This window comes from Ambystoma mexicanum, chromosome 7q, assembly GCF_040938575.1.
Source record: "Ambystoma mexicanum isolate Mex_15411 chromosome 7q, UKY_AmexF1_1, whole genome shotgun sequence".
Taxonomy (NCBI): Eukaryota; Metazoa; Chordata; class Amphibia; order Caudata; family Ambystomatidae; genus Ambystoma; species Ambystoma mexicanum.
The window spans coordinates 624,984,705-625,006,751 of NC_090941.1; the positions used below are offsets into that span (position 1 = coordinate 624,984,705).

At 49.0% G+C, this 22,047-nt stretch overlaps 1 protein-coding gene across 11 annotated transcripts in view; it reads right to left on the reverse strand.

Moving 5' to 3' along the window:
• Positions 1-22,047, reverse strand: part of PDS5B (PDS5 cohesin associated factor B) — a 2,333,811-nt gene that overhangs the window by 673,228 nt on the left and 1,638,536 nt on the right. For all 11 annotated transcript variants that reach the window (XM_069639007.1, XM_069639003.1, XM_069639002.1 and 8 more), the window contains one exon: positions 17,790-17,904. In XM_069639007.1, the coding sequence (XP_069495108.1) occupies positions 17,790-17,904 (115 nt within the window). The remainder of the gene's footprint in view (positions 1-17,789; positions 17,905-22,047) is intronic.

The following is a 22,047-nucleotide window of genomic DNA, read 5'->3' on the forward strand; positions in this document are numbered from 1 at the left end:
TTCCGCGCATGAGTTCCTTTGGGACTCCTGACGGTGAAGCTCTTCCTCTTTTTGGTTTGGTGAACAAACCCTGGGGATACTCTTAGGGTACGCATGGGTGGGAGTACGACCCTGTTCTCCTAGTGTATGTTTTTGGGCACTTGTGCGTGGCCCACAGAGCAGGGTACGGGCTGGTGGCAGCTCTGTGCTGAATTGACAGGTGCCCTGAGCGTCCTCCATTTTGGGATGCCCAGGCCCTGTCATTGGAATCAGTGGATTCTGATAAGAAACAAGATGGCCCCCGTGGCCTCTTGCTTTCTATCGCCCGTTACCTTACTTTTCCCAAAGTCCCAGGAAGCCCTGACACTGTCCCTTCCCCCTGACTGGCTGTTGGGTGGTAGTTCCATATATGTTGTTGTAGGAAAGTCGAGGCAAGACTGTCTGAAGCCTTCCCAATAACTGTATGTTGTGGGTACGCCCGTGGGGTGGGACCTGGGTGAATGGAGTGTGTGACGAATATGCATTCTGTGTTATGGGTGTCTAGTATCTGGTGTTTGACACAATGACAAACAGAGCTGCCGGAAACTGCTATGAATGCAGTGTGTAGTGCTGAATGGCAGAGTGCTTGTCCGAATCCACATTCTGTGTTGCGAGTGTCTGGATGGAGAAGAATGGACTGAAAGCACTGTGCGCCTGATTGGCTGCCTGAATGCCCTTCTGAATGATTGGTTTCCTGAGTGTGACCCAGCAGAGTGAATGGGAGATCAACAGTATATCTGGGGGGCTCTCAATGCTAGAAATCGTTCAGAAGCTGAAGTTGAAACTGATGCTGAACTTTGAAGCCCACTAGAAGAAGAACTGCTGCTGCTGCTGTCCTTCGCTAACCTGAAAGCTGCTCTGCCTTCAAGGTACTGATCCAAGAGAGGACCTGGCTAGGAGACCTCTTTCTGAGCTACGAGGGACCATCGTGCACCAGCTGATCTTTGCCAAAGCTCCCTGGACATCAGACCCTCGAAAGGCTGCCGACCAGAGACGGGGACCACCGCAGAATCACGAAGATAAGAGCCCGGACATTGAAGTCCATCACCGTCGACGACCTGAGACGCAGTGCTCCTTTGCCTAAGAACATTGAAACAAGGACTCTCTTGCTCATCCTCGTCGACTGCTTTCGTCCTGACAGAGAAATTCAAGGCCGCAGACGACCGAGGAGAATCCGCCAGTGAGTTTCCCGCCACCCGAAGACCGCAGAGACGCCAGCCGACTCCACGTCCTTGCTGGGCCAAAGTTCTTCACTAACTCTTTGCAGCAATGAACACTTGTCGAGGTACGCCGCACGCCTCAGTTTAGAGGATTTTTTTGACCGATGGTCAACGAGCACTGCAAGAACCGAAGCTGCTGCCTCAACGACAGTGTTCACCCTTTGTCCTCGTGGGATCTTGATGATCCGTGGCTCCTGCCTTAAAGCGAGCCGCTCAAGAAGGATCAGTCGACCACCAGACGTCGAACTCTGCTATTCCAGGTACATTGGGGTTGTAGAACTATTTATAAGGAAATAAGACTCTTGTCAACAATATATGGACTGGGCTTGTACGATAGATCTTTATTTTATAGGTTGCCCAGTTGGGGAGGGGGATCTCCACTCAGAACTGTGTCTTGTCGGTAGGGACCCAGTATTCTGCCAATTTTTCTAACCGACTGCTTTCCTGTTTATGTCTATTATTTGTTCTCTTTATTAATTGATTTGTGTGACATTTAAACTAAGTACAGTTGATGCACTTTAATGAAATTTAATAGTAATTGTGGTACCACGTAGAACTGTGTATATATTTGCCATTGTAGATTAACTGAGCACAAAGTGAGTTATTGTGATTGTGTATATAAGCTTGAACCTTAATTATCTAAAGACTGCTTTCCTTAATACAGTGTGTGGACATTCCTTTGTGGGTGCTTGGGGACTACACTGTACTTAGGAACCAGCCCGCATCACCTCCTGGGAGCTAGGCCTCAATTGCTCGCCCACGTTTTACCAAATAAGAGAATCTTGGCTGGGGTCCTCTGTGCCTCTCCTCTGCCATATAGAGAGCTGGAGTACAGACACCCCCTCCAGTGCTTTACAGATGGCCGGCAGATATTGATATTTTATTTCTATTGCGCTTGTACGCAAGTGTTTCAGAATGCGACAAGGCAAGGGGACAAGGGAGAACAAAACGATCTTACTAGGCCCAGTGACATTGAGAACGCGCAAGTGCATGGGAGAGAGGGAGGGGAAAAGTGCATGGAAGGGGGGAGAAGTGTAAAGTGCGAAGCAAAGGAGAAACAGATAATAATGGCAACAAACAGTGGTAGTGTAGCCAGCAAGTGGCAAGTGCTGGGTTTAAGGCAGCAGACAGTGTAGGTATGATAGGTGCTGGAAGAAAAAGGGGGGAGGGGGGACTTTATGGGCACAAATACAGACCCCAGGTCAAGGGGTGGCCTGGAGGCAGTGCAGGATGGTGACAGGGTGAGCAGGTACCTGGGCCCGGCGGACAGAAGGTGGCCAGGTGCAAGGTGCCAAGAAGAGAACAGATCAGCGGGGGATAGAGGGAGCAAAGGCAGAAGCAAAGAGGAAGGTCTTGAGGTACTTCCGGAACCAGAGATGGTTCGCCTCAAGTTTTAGAGTGGCAGGGAGGCTGTTCCAGCGGGAGGCCCCAGCCGAAGACCGAGATCTACCCCCAGCTTGTTTCTTTGAAAAACGACTGACTCTGAGGGAGTTTGAGGTAGAGGAGCGAAGAGCTCAAGAGGGGAGGTATTTGCAGAGGGATAGCTGAAGTTATTTTGGACCCAAGCACCAGAAAGCCTTGTGGACAATGCAGAGGGTTTTGAATTTAGTCCTTGCATCCACTGTGAGCCAATGGAGAGATTTCAGAGCTGGAGAGATACGATCCCAGGGCTTGTGGCCAAGGACAAGTCTTGCAGTCCTATTCTGGATTAGTTGCAGAGGGCGGAGAGTAGAGGCAGGTAGATTTAGAAAGAGGCTGTTACAATAGTCCAACCTAGAAAGAACCAGAGCTTGGGAGACAGTGAGATTCTGGGGGGGAAGGAGAGGAAAGGCAGAGTACCTCTGAGGAGGTACAGTAGGAAGTCTGACTTTTTAGAGATATCTGTAACGCTCACCTGACTCCCATGGAGAGGCTGACCAGGTCTGGACTGCTGCGGCCTCTTCTAAGGTGATGCGCAGAACTTGGAAGACCGACTGGACAGGACCCCTAAATCTCGCTTGTCTGACTCACAGGAGAATCCTTCAGCAGATGGAGAAAGGGGATTAACTACCTGCGGAGTAGCGCGTCGGCCTCCCACTGCCCTCTTTCACTCTCCTCAGACCACCTCCGAAATTCCCCGTTAACTCTCACCTTAAGGTTTGAAAGGACGAGCTCTCCATCCTGCTTCTGGTGCAGGGGTGCGATTATATCCAGTTACTTCACTGGTGTTCGGATTGGTGAGGATCCAAGCTTACTTGACTTTCCTGCAAGGTGCCGTAAGTATACTGTTGTAAAAGTTCAAGAGTTGGCCTCCTTTTCTATTTGCCTTTATATTCTGTAGTCCGTCTCTTAGCCCTTTTGTCACAGGTGCTGAGTGAAGATTTTGCGTAGAGGAAACAATTCGCCGAAGGTAAACTCAGGTGAGTTTATGATGGGTGGTTCCTTTAATGTCCTTATATTCACCCACTAATGCGTGTGTCTTTTTTCCCCATAGGGGCCGGAGTACAGTACTGCCGAAGAAGCGGCGCCGACCCGACATGAGGAAAGATTCTCCCAACAATAATCAGGTAAGTCTTATGGCGAAAATCTGGCTTTCCTCAATATGTTCCTTTTGCTCACCTTTTGTTCTTCTCTTCCCCCTTTGGCGCAGGTATGCGGCAGATCGTGCAGATGGTCGCTAAGGAGCACGGAGATGCCTCGTGAACAGGTGAGTGGAACGCGGCGCTGCAGCGAGCAACGCAATGCGTTTTTAAAATAAATGTCTTCCCTTAGGATCGCCGGCGTGATGACTCCGGACTCCGGGTAGAAGCAGGTAATGTTCTTCTATTCACCTTTTCCCTTCTCTTCTTTCCTTTCAGGTGTTTCAGGATGGAGGCGGGCGTGGCTGGAGTCAGGATGCAGGAGCAGACACGGTGAGCGTCCAGCTGCTAGGTGCAGAACAACGCGAAGCGTGAGCTGCTGTCTGGGTGTGGCTTAAATAGCCCCCAAAGTAGTTCGAGCTACGTATTCTTCCCCGGCCACGCCCGAGTGGCAAAATAGTCCCACTGGCAAAATAGTCCCTTCAGGCCTCAAAAAGGTCTGGATCTGGCAGCACAGTCTGTGTCAGGTAAGTTCACATAAACACTCCCTTTATGAGCCTGGCGCCTATGGCGCCAGGACTGAGGTCCAAAATGAGCCTGGCGCCAAAGGCGCCAGGACAGTGTCTAAAGGGCCCCTACTAGGGGTTGCTGGCCTTTTCCCCGGGAACATGATGTCTGCTTCCGGGGTCACTGGTCCTGAACTGGTTCTCCGGGAGTAGGCATCATGACAATATCAGAGATGTGGGCGGAGATGGAAAGTGTGGAGTCAAAGATGACCCTGAGGTTCTTAGCCTCACAGGTGGGGGTAGGAGGAGGGCCAAGGGAGTCCAGCCAGGGAGTGAGGGGAAAGGATGGTGAAGGTGTGCCGATGAGGAGGATCTCTGTTTTGCTGGCATTCAGACAAAGATCATTGGCGGCACACCAATCTTGAATGGCAGTTAGGCAATCGGAGATGAGAGGGGGATAGGAGGTGGCCGAGGGCAGCCTGAAAATGAGTTGAGTGTCGTCAGCGTAGCATTGGAAATTTGAGCAGAAAATGGCACTGCAGTGGGCGAGAGTTGGCAGGTATTGGTTGAAAAGCTTGGGCGAGAGGTTAGACCCCTGGGGAACACCTTAGGTAGAGAGGAAGATAGATGATAGGAAGGACCCAAGTTGGACCTGGGAGGGTTGATCAGAGAGGAAAAAGGTCAGCCAGGCCAGAGCCTGACAGTGATACCCAGGTTATCACGGCCACGGTTCAGCAGGATGGTATGGTTGACCGTGTCAAAGGCAGAAGAGAGATCGAGTAGGACGAGGACAGAGGGAATGTTAGAGTCAAGGTTGGAGAGCAGATGTTCACGTATGTTCAGGAGAGCAGTTTCCGTGCTTCTGGAAGCTCTGAAGCCAGGCTGGTGGTCATGGAGACAGCCAACAGAATTGGAATGAAGGTTAAAAGCTGAGAGATTGCCAGCTTTTCCACAAGTTTGCCCAGAAATGGAGTAATGGAAATTGGGCGATAGATAGCCGGACAAGAAGGATCAGCTGAGGTTTTCTTGAGACGAGGATGCACATGGGAGTGCTTCAGAGGGGAGCGGATGGATCCTGAAGCAAAGGAGTGGCTGTAAAAATCAGCAAGGGCCGGAGAGAGGGCATCAATGTGGTCCTTGATGGTTTTAGAGGAATTATATTTTATTTGTGTACATTATTTCCACCTTTATCTCTTGTTCCTTGTTGACTATGCTCCACCACCCTCTTGTATATATTTGTACAGCACTGTAACCAAGCTGAGAATTTCGTGCCTGTTCCGCACCCTGATAGCTCGCCCTATAAATAATAAAACAAAAAAAACGGGGATGAACCTGTTTTGACGATGCTTTCATTAGCGACCTCATCAGGGGAGAAAAGAGGAAAGGACGAGAAGGAGGGAGGGGGGATCTGAAGGAGGTTCAGCACACACAGATGGAGAGGGCAGGGGTAAGGGGTAAGGGTGCAGAGGGTGGGCAGGATGTCCTGGGTTTTTGAGTTAAAGTGAGAGGCAAGGGCATTGCAAAGAGCGAGGGAGGCAACAGGAGGGGTAGAGATGCAGCAGGGTTGGCCACCACCTTGCAGATTTTAAAGAGTTTGGCCGAGTTGTTAGATGCCGCAGAGACATGAGCTTGAATGTGGACTCTCTTCTTGGTGAGGACAGAGTCGGTATTGCCTTTGGAGCAGGCGACAGGCCAGTTTGTCAGAGGATGAACAAGAAGCCCTCCATCTCCTCTTAGCCGCCTTCCCCTTACCTTTAAGTGTTGCTAAAGAGTCATACCAGGAATTGCACTTGGCTTTGGACTTCAAACGGATCCTTATGACAGGGGCAAGAGCATCAAGAGTTTCAGAAATTGAAGAGTAAAGCAGAGACAGGGTTGTGTCAGGATGTGAGACAGCCAGAGGTTGAGGTGGGTGGGGGGCTGAGGTGATGGCAGCAAAAGCCTCAACTGACATACGCTTCATGGGCTGGATGTCCGAGAAGGTAGGTGGCAGTGTTGGGGTAGGCTTGGCAAGGGGGGGGGGGCGTGGGAGAGATGAGAGGAGAGAATGATCGCTCCAGGAGAAAGGAGTGGTCAGAGGGGTGGAGAGTGGTCAGAGGAGATGAAGACATCGAGTGTGTGCCCTGCAGAGTGAATCGGGCCAGAGGGGAGGATGGACAGGTAGAGGGAGTGGCAGAGGTCACAGAAGAGTACAGAGGAGGAACAAGGAGAGTCTCAATGGATATTGAGGTCACTGAGGAGGAGGAGTTGAGTTTTAGAGGCCAGGAGGGAGGAGGAGAGGTCCACCCACTCAGAGAAATGAGGTGATTTGACCAGCACGCCGGGTGATGGTAGCCACAGTAAGAGAATGGGTAGAAGAGAGAGAGAGAGCCTACAGACAAGGCATTCAAATGAGGAGTGGGTCTGAGTGGGAATGATAGAGGCAGGAATCCACTTAGGAAAGATCAGGGCTACCCCCCCACCAGACCGGGAGGATCTGGGTGCGGAGAGGATCTTGTAGCCATCAGGGAGGAGAGTGTCAAAGCTCGTGACAGAGCTGGCCGTGAACCATGTCTCAGTAAGACCAAGGACCTCAAGGTCTAGTTCTTCAAGGAGGTGGAAGAAGTAAGAGGAGTGTTTGACAGCAGAGCGAGAGTTGAGAGTGGCAATATGAAGGAAGTTGCCAGCCTTAAAGACCTTCCGCGGAGAGGTACAGAGCAGAGGTACACCCTGCAGAGGAGAAAGACCATGACAGTGCCATTAAGGTAGACATTAATGATGACTTTAGAGGAGTCTAAGGAAGCCATGAGAACTTCCCAGCAAGTGCCACCATAATGGGAGAAGAGGGGATAGGACAGAGCACAGAGTCCATAGATCTGGCGAAGGAACGACAAAGAGGATGTCAGTGAGGGTCTGTCTGGAGAAGTATTGGAGTAGGTGTCGGCGATAGGAAGACCAGGGTTACAGGCCAAGACATCCTTTTTGAACTTCTTCATACTAGGCTTAGTGAGAAGGGAAGGAAAGTCAATGGAGAAGCATTTGGAGAAGATAGAAGAAACATAAAGCACCAGGGGGTGGAAGCTAGGGGAGGATGGAGAAATTGGGGGGGGGGGGGGGAGGCTAAGGCAGGTAGGTGTGGGACAAAAAAAAGAGAGTGGTGAGGTCACTGGGCTGGCAAGTTACAGAGAAGCAACAATATACAAGCAAAATACATAGAAATTTAGAAATGTATAAATTGGCAGCAGGATTTGACTTTCTAGCAAAAACAGCAAGATGTGACTTTCCCATCAGGGATTCAGATGTTAGCAAAGGGTTTTAAGAAGCACTGTGCATCAGGATGACAACATGGGAGTAACAAGCAGAAAGAACAATGATTTTGTTAGGTGCGGCATATGTCTACTTGCACCCTTGAGTGGGCGAGGAGTGCAGAGAAGGATAGTATGTCATCCAGCATGCAGGTCAATAGATCGACCTCCTTTGATTCAGCCCAGTAACAAAATCTAGGCCACTTGCTTTTGTTCTGGCTCCTGGTAGCATTGTTACTAGCCCCCAGTATAATTTCTAGGTTAGCCTGTGACAGACGCAAGTGCCTTAGTGTAACCTGTTCAAAAACCACGCTGCGAGGGCTAACTTTTGGGGGCGGGGTGGTTGACCGTGCCTCTGTGCTGTGATAGTAGGTGAGCCTGGCCAAGTGTAAGGTGTATCAGGGGCTGCTCCGACAGGCTGAGGAGTGCCGAGAACCATGGCCTTGCTGGCCACCAGTGCCGGGACTCCTGTATCTTGCATACTACCCTGTGGACTAGGGGAGTGGGAGGTAAAGCATAGGCGTGCATGTTGTTCCACTGAATCTGCATCGCACAGAGAGCCCCAGCCCTGTCCTTGCCAGGAAGCAAACTGGGGCACCTCCTGTTGGACGGCAAAGAGATCCACCTGAGGATGACCCCACCTGCCTGCCATTCGTAGTTGTCTGCACCCAACCTGCTGAGCCTGTGTGCCTCAAGGTTGGACTCCCCCGGGAGGTGAATTGCTGCCAAGTGTGCTGAGGAGATTTCTCACACCAGTGCTAAATTCCCACTACCTTAGAACCCTCCAGATCTTTTGCCATATTTTGGGGCTTTGAACTTTTCATTTTCAATGTGTTTTACTTTTGTGTTCTTTGGTTGTGGAGTTTTAAAACAACTCCATGGGCATCATCTTTTTCTGTGTGTCACACAGCACCTTCAGTGCAGTGGCACAGGGATGTCTTTCAACTTCCCAAGGTTTAAATACCTTCTCTGGGATGGACTTCTGTCTCCCAGAGCATGTACAGTTAAATTGACTTTACTAGTCTCTTTAAATTTACTGACCTAGCACACACTATCTTACTATAGAGTGATGGAGGGGTTGCCTAGTTTCCCCTGAGTCAAAACATTCATGTAACAGACAAATGTTACCCTTTCCTACTGGTTTAGATCAAACTAGCATGAATATTCCTGACCACCTTAAACGGTAGCTAAAAATCGATCTGTAAAAACAGACTCCGGTCGACTTTTTTCGCCATTTCTTTTAGGCTGGAATGAATCGGGAAAAACTGTTTAAAAGCAGGTCTCTGGGACTTGGAAAGCAGAGTCAACCACTGGAGCGAAAGAACCGAAGACGAGCTGAAGGAAGAGGACTGCTGCAACTTCTGGATGACCGGTGAAGCCCTGCTCCAGGTCTGAATTGCCTGAAACTCCATCGAAAGAGAAGCCCTTCAAGGTTAACTTCTTCCCCTGAGTTTGGTGCGAACAACCAACTTGCAAGCCACCTGGACACCGTCCCCATCTGGTCGAATTTTCATCAGAGTGCTGTTGAAAACTGGATAGCCGGAGGGAATGAAACCAGCTCATGGACTTTAAGGGACTCAAAACTTAAACCGACGTCTTGCTAAAGCTTTTGGCCTCATCGCTGGGCAGTGCAGGAACCTCCCAACGTCGTCCTTCTTGTCCTACGACTGAAGCTCAGGAACAGTGAGATCTGCTCGAACTGCCAGGAACAACTGCCTCAGCTACTGTTCTTCTTCATTAACAAGGTACTGTGCAAACGTGGTCGGGAAATCTTTTCGGCCATCGAGAAAGTGTGAAACTTTCCTCAACTACGAAGGCTTGTCCTTCCCTTAACATTCGTCAAACTTTTTTCGCCTAGCCAAATTCTTCTAATCTCTGTGGCAAAGACTTAACCGTTATCTACCTGAACTGTGCTATCCTATACAAAGACTCTGAACCATTGACTTTGGCCCAGGGCTATTGAGAAGAAGTGCTGGTTGTATTTAACTGAAACCCTTTGCCCTGCCTATGAATGTATTTGGGCAGTCTATTCTTATAACCTTGTCTCTTTACCCCTTTATTAAGTATTTGAGGTGCCATTTTGCTCCCACTTCAGGTGAGCTAAACATTTTCATTTACTTACCGGTTGTGTATTTGTGGTTAGTGTGTGATATTGAGCTACTCTTGCTAGAGTAATGTTTTCTAATTGACTGAGTAAATAAATGTATATTCTTTTACCAAGAAACCTTAAGTGTATATTTGAATCACTGTATTTGTTGGTCCTTTGTGTAATTTTTCTACGGCTCACTTAAACTCTTGAGATAAGTCTGGAGGCTCAGCCACTGCTACCACATAACTGTAGTACAGGATTGTACCAAAGGTGAAATTGTATTGACACTTGTGGTCTTAATTACATGTAGTGTTCCCAACAGGTTCTGCATGCGATTCTGACTAACAAAGTGCACGCTGTTTACCAGGTCCCACTCCCAAATGTTGACTATTAAGAGTGCATAGGGGAGGAGACCTGGTGCCTCCCTGCTTGTTGATGTAATACATGCTGGTGGAGCTGTCCGTTTGAATGAGGATCGACTTGCCACTGATCGGGAGGAAGGCTTTGAGAGCGAGCCAGATGGCCATCAACTCAAGCCAGTTGATGTGGGCACCTGACCCTGCAGGGACCATACTCCATGGATACTTTGGCTGTCCAGGGTAGCTCCCCATCCTTCCAGGGATGAGTGCGTGGTGATGGTGACCTGCAGAGCTGGCTGACTAAAGGGCCTGCCTCTCCACAAGTTGCCATCCATGCTCCACCAGACCAGGTCCTGGTGGAGATGCAGTGGAATGCTGTCCAGTTCCACCTGGGAACCCTTCTCCTGATTCCAGTGCAAAGTGCAACTGCAATCTGCTCATTTTGAGCCTTGTGTGCACTACTACCAGGAGACATGCTGCCATGATGCCCAAGCAGTGTTGGTACCACCATGCAGAGGTCACTGCTCTGTTGTCAAAATGCACTGTGGACCTCTTGATGCCTGTGATCTTGTGTTCCAAGGGGAAAATCCTCTCGGAGCTCGTATCCCAGATGGGACCCAGGAACATTAAGAGTCTGTGTGGGCTCCAGCTGTGACTTCTTGAGAGTGATGGAAAATCCCAAATCATGTAGTGTAAGCATGAGGGCGGAGGTGGTGTGGTTGACTGCCTACAGAGACCTTGCCCTGATGAGCCAGTCGTCTAGGTATGGATAGACGTGGAGACCCTGGGCCCTCAGGAGGGCAGCCACCACTTTCATCAGTCTTGTAAAGACTCTGGGAGACAAATTAAGGCCAAAGGGTAGAACCTTGTATTGGAAATGGAAGCCCATGATCCTGAACCTCAGAAAGGACCAATGGGGCTGCCAAATCGGGACGTGTAGCTAAGCATCCTTCAAGATCTAGGAGCATATCCAGTCTCCCCTGCACAATGTCTCTGCTATAAGCGCTGGGGTAACCATCTTGAACTTTTGAAGAGGAAGGGAAAGATGTAAAGGACCAACACAAAACTCTCAGGCCAGCCTGGTTCTTCTTGTGTATGGCATACATCCACAAATAGAAGTCCAGACCACGCTGGGAGGCTGTGACTTCTTCTATTGCCCGACTCTCTGCGAGCAAGCGAATTTCCGCCAACAGAGTTGTTGTCCCAATCTGTGGAAGCAGAGGGGAGGAGAGAGTAGTGGGAGGGATGGGTAGGCGTTAGCTCGTGGACACTACGGAGAGGATCCAGGGGTGCGCGAACTTCATGCGGCAGCATTTGGAGTAAAGGGCAAGCCAGCCCCCCACCACAGACACGTGGATCCTGATGGGCGTGCCATGCCTTTTTTCCATCTGAGGTAGAGGGGGGACTGAAAAAAGCACTTGTGTTGCTTGCGCTGGTGTTGGCTCGAGGATCTGTCCGGTTGCCTGGACCGTCGTTCCTGGAAACCCCAGAAACCACAGAAGGACCAACCCTTGCTGAACGCTGGTGCATCTGGCTATATGCCTTAGGAGTGGCCTTAGTGAAGATGGATAAGGATTTTGCAGTCTGGGAACTGTTCTTATTATACAGTTCCTCATCCATGGTGGAATGGAAGAGGATGCCACCCTCAAAGTAAAGGTCCAATATGTTTTCCTGTACGCCCGGGTTGAACTTGGTCGCCTGAAGCCAGGCAGTCCTTCTCATGTCCATAGTGATGCAGATGGCACGGCCTGAGGAGTCAATGAGCGCCACAGTGGACTCCATTATGTCTTGTGCCACAATTTTGGCCTCTGCCAGCCCCGCCATGAAGTGTGCCTGGCTTTGCACTGGAAGTTACGGAAGGAAGTTGGCGATTTCCTGCCAGAGCCGTTTTTAGGGAGAATTCTCATTTATGGCTAATTTCCCTTACATAGTGAGTCCCTCAGCAGCTTTGCTGGATTTCTGGGGTTTATTTATTCCACCTGGTAAGAGTGTGAACCGTTTTCCCATTCTTACATGTGTTTTACCATGTGTATTTCTACTTTTTGTGTGATCTTGGGCTCTGGAGCTACACCACTCCATGAGCCCAACTTCAGTCAGAGGCGTTGCTAGGGGGGGCTAAGGGGGCTATAGCCCCTGGTCTTTTGGTTGTAGCCCCGGATAGAATCTCAGGAGCTACAACCAAAAGGCTAGCTAGCCCCCAGTCCCGACATTTCCGACATCAGCGTAGCCCGGGGTCTTTTCCAGACCTAGCAACACCCCTGCCTTCAGTGCAGTGACACAGGGTTGTCTCTGAGACTTCCCACTGACTCCCATTTTTCTGGGGCGGACTATTGTCCCACAGAACCAGGTAAAGTTGCCATTCACTTTACATAGTCACTTTAAATTACAGACCCAGTACACCACATCTTACATGAAGGAAAGGGTTAATTCCTAACCCTTTTTGTCTGTGTCTCGGAGCCAGGGGAGTTGCTAGTTCTGGAAAAGACCCGGGGCTAAGCTGATGTCGGAACTGTTTGGACTGGGGGCTAGCTAGTCTTTTGGCTGTACCTCCTGAGATTCTATCCGGGGCTACAACCAAAAGATCAGGGGCTATAGCCCCCCCCTAGCAACGCCCCTGCTCGGAGCTTTGTTTCGCTCCATTACCACTAAGACTTGGCTGGTGGCAGTGGTATCTACCCTAATTTTTCTACCGCGAGTATACTATATAAACGTGGTACTGTTTTAGGCTATTGTATCAGCCTCGAACATAAACCTGCTTGACCAAATACTTTTTATTTTGGCTCCTGTCGGGTTTAGTCGCCATTTCTTTGTGTTAATATCCTTCTTGTGTTTTACTTTGCGCGGCAAACCAGGTTTGCCTTCTTTGTTTGCCGACCTTTGGCGGGATTCTACGAAGAAGCCCTCCTTTGGCGTCTGGGTGTCTAGGTGGGCTGAATGTGAGGGAGCGGTTTAGTAACCCCCTGCACAGGTTCTCCTTGGAGACCCAAGTCGCACTTTGTGTCCATTGGCTGGGGTGGTTGTCCGGGCTGGACAACCCCCTGCTGTGTGATTGACAGCCAGGCTGTGTGAATGGGGGATTTTCGCATAAAAGGCAGGACTCCTGGGCTGGAAGTCAGAGTCGCCACTGGAACTACAAGAACCGAAGAGAAGCGGAGAAGAAGACGGCTGCTGCAACTCCCGAGTCCCGGTGAAGCCCTGCTGCAGTCCTGAGCTATCTACCCTTCAACGACAGACAAGGTCCAGTCCGGAGTCTTCTTCCCTTGAGCCTGGTGGGATCAACCAGCTCACCTTCAACAGCCAGAGAATCCTCTTCTGGGTCAAAATCACTGCACAGTGCTGTAGTGGTCCGGATAGCCATCAGAAGAACCCTCTCCTGTTTTTAAGGAGCGCACCTTTTATTCATTGTTGCTTTTGCTGCTGCTGGCTTCATCCCTGGGTAGTGCAGATCGCTCCAGACGTCGTCCTTCTTTTCCCTACCACTGAAGCTTCAGGAACCGTGAGTCTGCAGGAACTACAAGGAACAACTGCCATGGCACCAGTTTTTCTCCATACGAATAAGGTACTGTCTATTTGGTTGTTCTCTCCGTCCGACCTGGAGGAATCGGGGTGAACCCTTTTCCTCTACGAAGGCTTGTCCTTCCTTTCTTCCCTCCTATAACTTTTGCTTCCTTTTGACAATATCCAAGTACTCCTGGCATCTTGAATCGTGAACTATCCTAAACAGTGTGATCCTCGACAACAGAGCCCCTTCTCCATTTGACACTGGCGCAAGCCTATTGACTTTTATCTGCTTCTTAGAAAGTGTGCTCCGATCCCCTTGCCTTGACAAAAGCATTGCCTGTGATTTTTATCCACTATTCCCTGGTTTTAATTCTTTGTGCCAAGTGTGGTTGACTACGGTTAAATTTCTTCCCGCGGGTACGATTTTCTTTAGTAAAACTGAACTGTCATTACTGTCAAAAAGTGATCGCGTATTAACCCACGGTAACTTCTTTTGTTTCACAACACCGGTCTGTCAAATCCTAATGTACTTACTTACCTTGAATTGACCTGAACCAGAGGAATTGGTTGTGTGTAGTGTGGTTTTGTGTAATAGAAGTGAAGTATTTTGTGAACAGATGGTTTAAAAATAAATGTACTTCTATTTAACCAGAAACCTTGAGTCAGTGTTTGCTTGAGTCACAGTAATTGTGGTCCTTTGTGTAATCTTTACTACTGCTCATTTGCTCTTGAGATAAGTCTGGCTGTTCCGCTACTGCTACCCCTCTAACTGGGTAGTACAGGCTTGTACCAAAGGTGAAATTGTACTACCACTTGTAGTCTTAATTGTCTGCAGTGGTCCCTAAGGGTACTGCAGAGGATTCTGCCTAACAGCCGCTGATTGACAGCTGCAAGCATAGCGTCCGGTTTAGACTGACGCAGATGGAGGGAAGCGCTGTAATACATTTTCTTCCCGTATGCTTCCAGGATATTCTACTCCTTTCCCAGGAGTGCTGAGGCCGACGTCGCCGAAGATGATTGCGGCTTGGAGTAGCTCGAAGTTGCGGCAATCACAGAGGAGTGTGGCTGTGGGCATGCTGACAGCAAGAGGGGGTCGCCCTCCATGTGCTTAAACTTGGCGTCAAGTCGCCTGTCGGTAGGCTGTGCTGAATGGGGTTTAAGCCATCCCTTTTTTGCCAGTGCAACCACATCCTTTTGTATCGGGATCCCCGTTCTAGCCGTGGGGCATAGAGCGAGGACCTTTGCCAATACCCCCGCCTCTTCTTGTTCCACCTCGGGCTGAGGAAGCCCCAAGTATTCAGCCAGGCCAGCGTGCCGCTGATGGAAGGCCTTGGCTGATGACTGTGTCCGGGTCCTCCCCCTCATCCGCGTCAACTGGGGTGCCCTGTTTATCCGGAGCCACAGGAGGAGTGCTGGGCGCCGGGGGCTCTGGCGTACTGACCGGACCCAGCAGTTGTTGCGGGAGCTGTGGTGGTGCTGGCGTAGTGGGAACTGGCACAGGCAGATGGGGCTGCGTAGGCGCTGGAAGCACTGGAACCAAGGGCGAAGTGGCTGTGGGTGCTAGCGGCAGAACTGGAGGGAGCATGTTCCTGATCACATCCCTGAGGATGACACCCATCTGCGGAGACCACATGAGGGTCATAAAACTTTCAATAAACCTGTCCTTGCAGGGTGGTGGAGCAGCTGGAGGCGTGGGCATGGGCGCGAGCCTGTGAGGGTGTTGAGGTCTGGACACACACTGCAGAGTATACCTGCCCTGCGAAGAAGAATGGTATGCCGTGGGCCACGTGCCTGGTGAAGAAGAGTCCCACCTGGAAACTCGTTCCCCTACCTGGTCCCCAAAGAAGGATGGTGTCGGATGAGCCATCTTATTTGGCCCGACAGCAATCTTGTCAGGCTGCATGTCACGTTCCTGTGCCGTGGCGCTTGCCACGCTTCGCCCGGCCTCTTCCAAGACTCTTGGCGGTTGAGGCCTACCCTGTACCACGCTACGAGGCCTGGAAGGCAGATTGCCCTCCGCTGTGTCACTGGTAGTGCTGCGAACAGGCGCCCCTCAGACATTTGTCTGGTACTAGGGCGTAGTCCCTCGGGCGCAAACCCAGTAATAGAACCTTGCATTCCGTCAGTGCCCTCATCGGTTCGATCTCCCAACCCCTCGGCCTGACGGCCGCAAGCTATAGCAGCCTCGGTAACTGCACTGGTACAAGAACCAGAAAGGTCCCTCCCGCTCATACGCTTCCTGGGGAAGGAGTCACCTCCTGAAACCAGTGCCCCTACCTTGGGCCTGGACATGAGCTTGACTAATTCCTTTAAGTCCTCTGGAGGCGGCCTCTGGAAGAGCTTCCTCGACCGAGCTAACCGTTTCTTCAGAGCACGTGGTGTAACAGCCTTCCCAGCCGTGGTCAGGGCCAAGGCAGTGGAGACAGAGCGTAGGGGTCGGACATAGGTAAGAGCCCCTCGCAGAATGGACACCTGCTGAAGCCCGATGACATCCACATGAAAGCGAAGCGGTCCGTTGCCATGGAAAAGAGGACTGAAGAGTAGCGTCGGTGGGCGGATTCAGGGGAGCGCATCTATATTTAAAGGGGGAAGATTTTTTTTTCTGGTGAAAAAGGTTCCGTCTCCCATCCCTAGCGAGGGACGTCCATACAGTATGGAGAAATGGGGACGGGAAGTAGGAGTAAGGGGTGCCTCTGAAAACATGGCAACAGGCTATAAAATCGCAGGATGATTTATTTCACTTTTCCCACTCCAAAGTGTATTTCTTGTAACAAAGGCAGTGTCCTCTGGTTAACATGGCTATATTTTTGACAGATTCGGGCCTCTGTGCATTTAGAAATAAAGCTCCTTTTTAAACTGGTGCTTTCTGCATCTCCTGTTTTGACTTGACATTTGCAAAAACCCAGTCTTTGGGTGGAATGTACTCAAAAGCCCAAAGTGTTAAGTGTTCTCTCTCACGTGCGCAGGTGACCGACTACCTCCATCCCGCAAGTGCACCCTTGTTGTGGAACTGCATAAGAGGTGGAATTCATAATTCAAATCATACATTTTTCTGGTGCCTCTTTCACTTAAACTTGAAACAGTCTCCACTGGCTTTTTTTCCCCTAAACAGAGCAATCTGCTTCACACTTACACCAAGCAGCACAGTCCGCAGTTTTTCACCATTTTGCTTCAGAGAAACAGTTTTGGGCTACATTTATCTTCACAGGTCTGATCTGGTGTTACTTTACAGTTGAGTGTGCTTCCGGGAATGTTCCTGTTTACTAGCTACAGAGTAATCAACATGGTTTTCACCTTCTGCTCTTTTCATGCTGACTCGCTACATACACTATACACTCAGTGTTTCCCCAAGATGAGGCTCTCAAAAACATGAGCTCCATAGACAAAAGGGGACTCCACACTAAAGGGTCTGAGTGCAGCAGAGAATCTGGTTTTGATTTGCACCCAACCCCCCCCCACCCCTGCTCTCGACTAACATTTTCTAGCACTATATGGCAAGCTTATGGATTTTTCCTTTATAACCACTTAAAGGGTCTCTCACATTTTCTATTAATTCTAGCCAATGCAGCACTTTAGCAATGATGTGGCAAAAGGGGATCTTTAAAATTCTTACAGCCCTGCTGGGCAGAGCTGACAGCTGCTGGACAGTCGGGTGAATTTGTAAAAATGCAAAAGCCCTGCCAAGCAGGATGGCTACCAAAGGGGCAGTGTCCAAGATATAAAGAAAGACTACACAATATCAAGGGAGAAAACAAACTTACCTCCAAGTAGCTATAGACTTCTGAATTTGAAAAACACAGGATTTCTCTCAAGTCTATAGTAGCAGTCAGACTTGTGTTGTGAACAATAGCACAAATAAGAGCGTAAGCAAGGTGTTCCCTTCTCCTGCTCCAATACATATTATTGTTCATAGGACGAAGGCTATAACGTCCAAACCATTATTACTTTGAAGCTCACTGCGTCAATGCAGACTATGTGCAAAAAAGCATATACATAAAAAAAGGCAGGGGTAACAAATGTGAATCACAAAGAATCAAAATCACCTGAAAGTTCATGTGACTCATATTTCGAAACTGTTTCCCCAGGTCTACTCACCTTTACAAGTGATCTGAAGTGGCTGCAAAGCGGCACACGTGCTATATAAATACACCTAACAAAATGAAACATATCCCGACCTACTAGAACCGGGCAAGGCATTAAACCAGCATGTTATACTTAAGTAAATCATTAAGAAAAATAAGGATAATTTCTTACTCTTTCACATCTTTGAGTTGTTCAATATCCTGGACTTTCACATAGTCCGGGTCATGTGCCAGAAGATGGATTGTATATGGAACAACATATTCTGGAAGTAGAGACAACAGTTTTTCTGGAAGAAAATGCAAAGATGCTTGAATTAGTTGAACCTACATATATTAGAAATGAAAGGAGTGGAGATTTCAAGACTAAACCCCAAATGAAAGCTAAACATGGACTGCTAACGTACTGCAAATTAAGGTTCTCAGAGTGGAATGTAAAATAGTCTGTGAGGGGTAAGGAGCATTTGCAGCACATGAGGAATCAAAACACAAGGTTTAGAAGAGGACTTGTATGGAAATCTGAAAAAGGAGCTGTATTTCAAAGCACCTGCTAAAAACAAACACCTAAACCACCAAACACGCAGGGAGTACCATACTCAAGTCCATGTTAAATAAGATAAACCATTAGGCATTTTTCTTCCAAAGAACAATTGATTTACCTTTGGTACGGTTAGAAAAACCACAGAACTGCTACAGTTTACAAGCATTCTGTTTGAGCAGTAGGTTGGGATGACGATGAGGAATCTGTGAAAAGAAATTATAAGTTACTCACGAAGTGACTAATGTACTCCGGGTCCATATTCCCCTTTCCTCCATACTGTATGGGGTGTCCCTAGCTAGGGACGAGAAACAGTCCTTTTTCACCATAAAAAATGGACTTCACCTTTATATTTAGCTGTGTGTGGGGGCGTGGCCCTCAGAGAATGCACTGCCTTGACTCCACTCCCCGGCACCACTCTGCAGTCTCCTTTGAGGCATCAGCAATACTAACATTGCCTAATGACACTTACATGTTACGGGGGAGGATAGTGGGATGTATATTGAGGAAAGGGGACTATGTACTAGGAATACGTTGGTCACTACGGTGAGTAATTTATAAGTACTCCTACATCGCGTCCCCTTTCCCCCATAATGTATGGGTGATTACAACTGAATGCAGCCGAGAGGAGGAGAGTTGTCCCTCTAAGAAAATAAGTTCTTCAGAACTGCCTGGCCAAATGCTGCGCCCAATCTGGCGCTGGCATCCAAGCAGTAGTGCTTGCAAAAGGCTGATGGAGAGGCCCACGTGGCTGCCCTGCTGATTGCCTTCCATGGGACGTGCCTTTGGAAGCCACAGCCGTGGCCTTCACTCTGATGGCGTGGGCATGCATGTTTGCTGGCAAAGATCTGTGCTACACCTCATAGGCCTCCTTGATGGCCATGACCATCCACCTTGCAATGGGAGCCTTGGAGGGCCGACAGCACTGTTTTGATTCGCCAATGATGATAAAATCTTGGCGCACGCCTGACATCCAGACAGTGCAACACCTTCTGAGCCTCATTCTTTTGATTGACAAAGAATGTTGGGAGTACTATTTGTTAGGGAGAATTCTCCAAATGTGCTAATTTCCCCATACATTTTGAGAGCCCCCAGCAACTTTGCTGGATTTCTAGGATTTGATTTTTTTGCCTAGAAAGAGTGTTAGCCTTTTTTTCCCATGTGCGTTTTACTTTTGTGTTCTTTGGTTATGGACTTTTTAAACAACTCCATAGGTATCATCTTTTTCTATGTGTCACACAGCACCTTCAGTGCAGTGGCACAGGGTTGTCTTTCAGACTTCCCAAGGTTTAACTACCTTCTCTGGGACTGACTACCATCTCCCAGAGCATGTAAAGTTAAATTGACTTTACTAGTCTCTTTAAATTTACTGACCCAGCACACACTATTTTCCTATAGAGTGCTGAAGGGGTTGCCTAGTTTCCCCTGAGTCAAAACACTCATGTAACAAGTCAAATGTTACCCTTTCCTACTTTAAATGGCTGGTGGCAGTGGTTCAGATCAAACTACCATGATTTTTCCCGACCGCTAACAACAGTAGCTAAAAATTGGGTCAGCCATGTTGGCGCCCAATACCTAGTCGCCATATTGTAAAAACATACTCCGGTCATCTTTTTTCGACATTTCTTTTAGGAAAGGGCCTTCTTGTGTTTGTCTCTGCGCTCCAAACCAGGTTTGGTCCCTTTGTTCGTTAGCCTTTGGCAGGCTTCAATGCTGAAGCCCTACTCTGGCGCCATGGTGTCTGGGGTGGACAGGATGTGAGGCAGGTGCCCGAAATTCCCTGTGCTTAGTCTCCTAAGAGACCTGAATGCACTCTAGCGTGATTGGCCGGCTGGCTGTCTGGCAACGACAGCCACCCTGCAGTGTGAGTGACAGCCAGGCTGGAATGAACGGGGGACAACTGTTTAAAAGCAGATCTCTTGGACCTGGAAAGCAGAGTCGACCACTGGAACGAAAGGACCCAAGACGAGCTGAAGGAAGAGGACTGCTGCAACTCTTGGACGACTGGTGAAGCCCTGCTGCTGGTCCAAATTGCCTGAAACCCCATCCACAGAGAAGCCCTTCAAGGTTAACTTCTTCCCTTGAGTTTGGTGGGAACAACCAACTCGCAAGCCACCTGGACACCGCCCCCATCTGGTCGAATTTTAATCAGAGTGCTGTTGAAAACCGGATAGCCAGAGGGAAGGAAACCAGCTTGTGGACTTTAAGGCACTCGCACCTTAAACCAACGTCTTGCTAAAGCTTTTGGCCTCATCCCTGGACAGTGCAGGAACCTCCCGACGTCGTCCTTCTTGTCCCCACGACTGAAGCACAGGAACAGCGAGATCTGCTCGAACTGCCAGGAACAACTGCCTCAGCTACAGCTCTTCTTCATTGACAAGGTACTGTGCAAACGCGGTCAGGAAATCTTTTCGGCCATCGAGAAAGTGCGTGAAACTTTCAACTACGAAGGCTTGTCCATCCCTTAACATTCGTCAAACTTTTCGCCTAGCCAAATTCTTCTAATCTCTGTGGCAAAGACTTAACCGTTATCTACCATAACTGTGCTATCCTATACAAAAGATTCAGTACCATTGACATTGGCCCAGGCCTATTGAGAATAAATGCTGGTTGTATTTAACTGAAACCCTTTGCCCTGCCTATGAATGTATTTGGGCTGTATATTCTTATAACCTTGTCTTTTTACCCCTTTATTAAGTATCTGAAGTGCCATTTTGCTCCCACTTCAGGGGAGCTAAACTGTTCATTTACTTACCGGTTGTGTAATTGTGGTTTATTAGTGTGTGATATTGCGCTGCTTATGCTAGTGTAATGTTTCCTAACTGACTGAGTAAATAAATGTATATTCTTTTACCAAGAAACCTTGAGTAAGTGTATATTTCAATCACTGTATTTGTTGGTCCTGTGTAACTTGTTCTACGGCTCACTTAAACTCTTGAGATAAGTCTGGCTGCTCAGCCATCAATACCACTTTACTGTGAGTACAGGCTTGTACTAAAGGTGAAATTGTGCTTACACTTGTAGTCCTAATTGGCTGTAGTATTCCCAAAGGGTGCCTAACACTATTTCCTCAATGTGAAAGGAAGAAACAACCTTAGGGAGAAAGGCAGGATGCGACCTGAGCACGATCTTGTCCTGGGGAAACGTGGTATAAAGCTCTGAAGCCACCAGATCCTGAATCTCGCTGATCCGGTGTGCTGCATTAAGGCCAAGCAGCAGATTCGTCTTATAAGCCACCAGCTTGATGTCTGCTGATGCCATGGGTTTGAAGGGTTTGTGAGCCAGGGCGCCCAACACCATGTTCACGTCCCAGACAGGATGTGGAGGCTTGACCGGTGGATATAATCTTGTCAATCCTGCCAAATGTTAAGTTAAAGGTACTTGTATAGCGCACCGTCACCAACAGAATTAGTCCCCAGGCGATCTGGCGGATCTGTAAACAGGAAGGACGGGTAGGGTTAGTCGGGAGGAGGGGAGAAGGAGAGTGGGAGAAGTGGTGTGCTGTTGGCAGCTTCAGCTCGGTGTACACCAAGTGCTGGGCTTTGGTGCTAGTATGTCGAGCGAGGCCTCGAGTGCTGTGGGTGATGTTTATGTGTTGATGCGGTGTGGTAAAGTGTGTGCGGATTACTGGGCGAAAGATGGTTGTGTGGGTTAAGTATGCAGAGGATTGAGGGTTGGGTTAGTGGGGTCTGTATCCTGATTCAGGTACTTATGGTTCCGTTAGAGTTGTATATCTGTGGGTTGGGTTGTTGCTGGTTCCTCGTGGGCCGAATAGCTTTGTTGGTGCTGCGCTGATCCGGCTGTATCATAGTGATTATTGTTTCGATTAGGAGGTGTGTCGGAACCTTATCTTCGGGTGTGCGACTGGGTAGGTAATATCTATTCTCAGGTTATG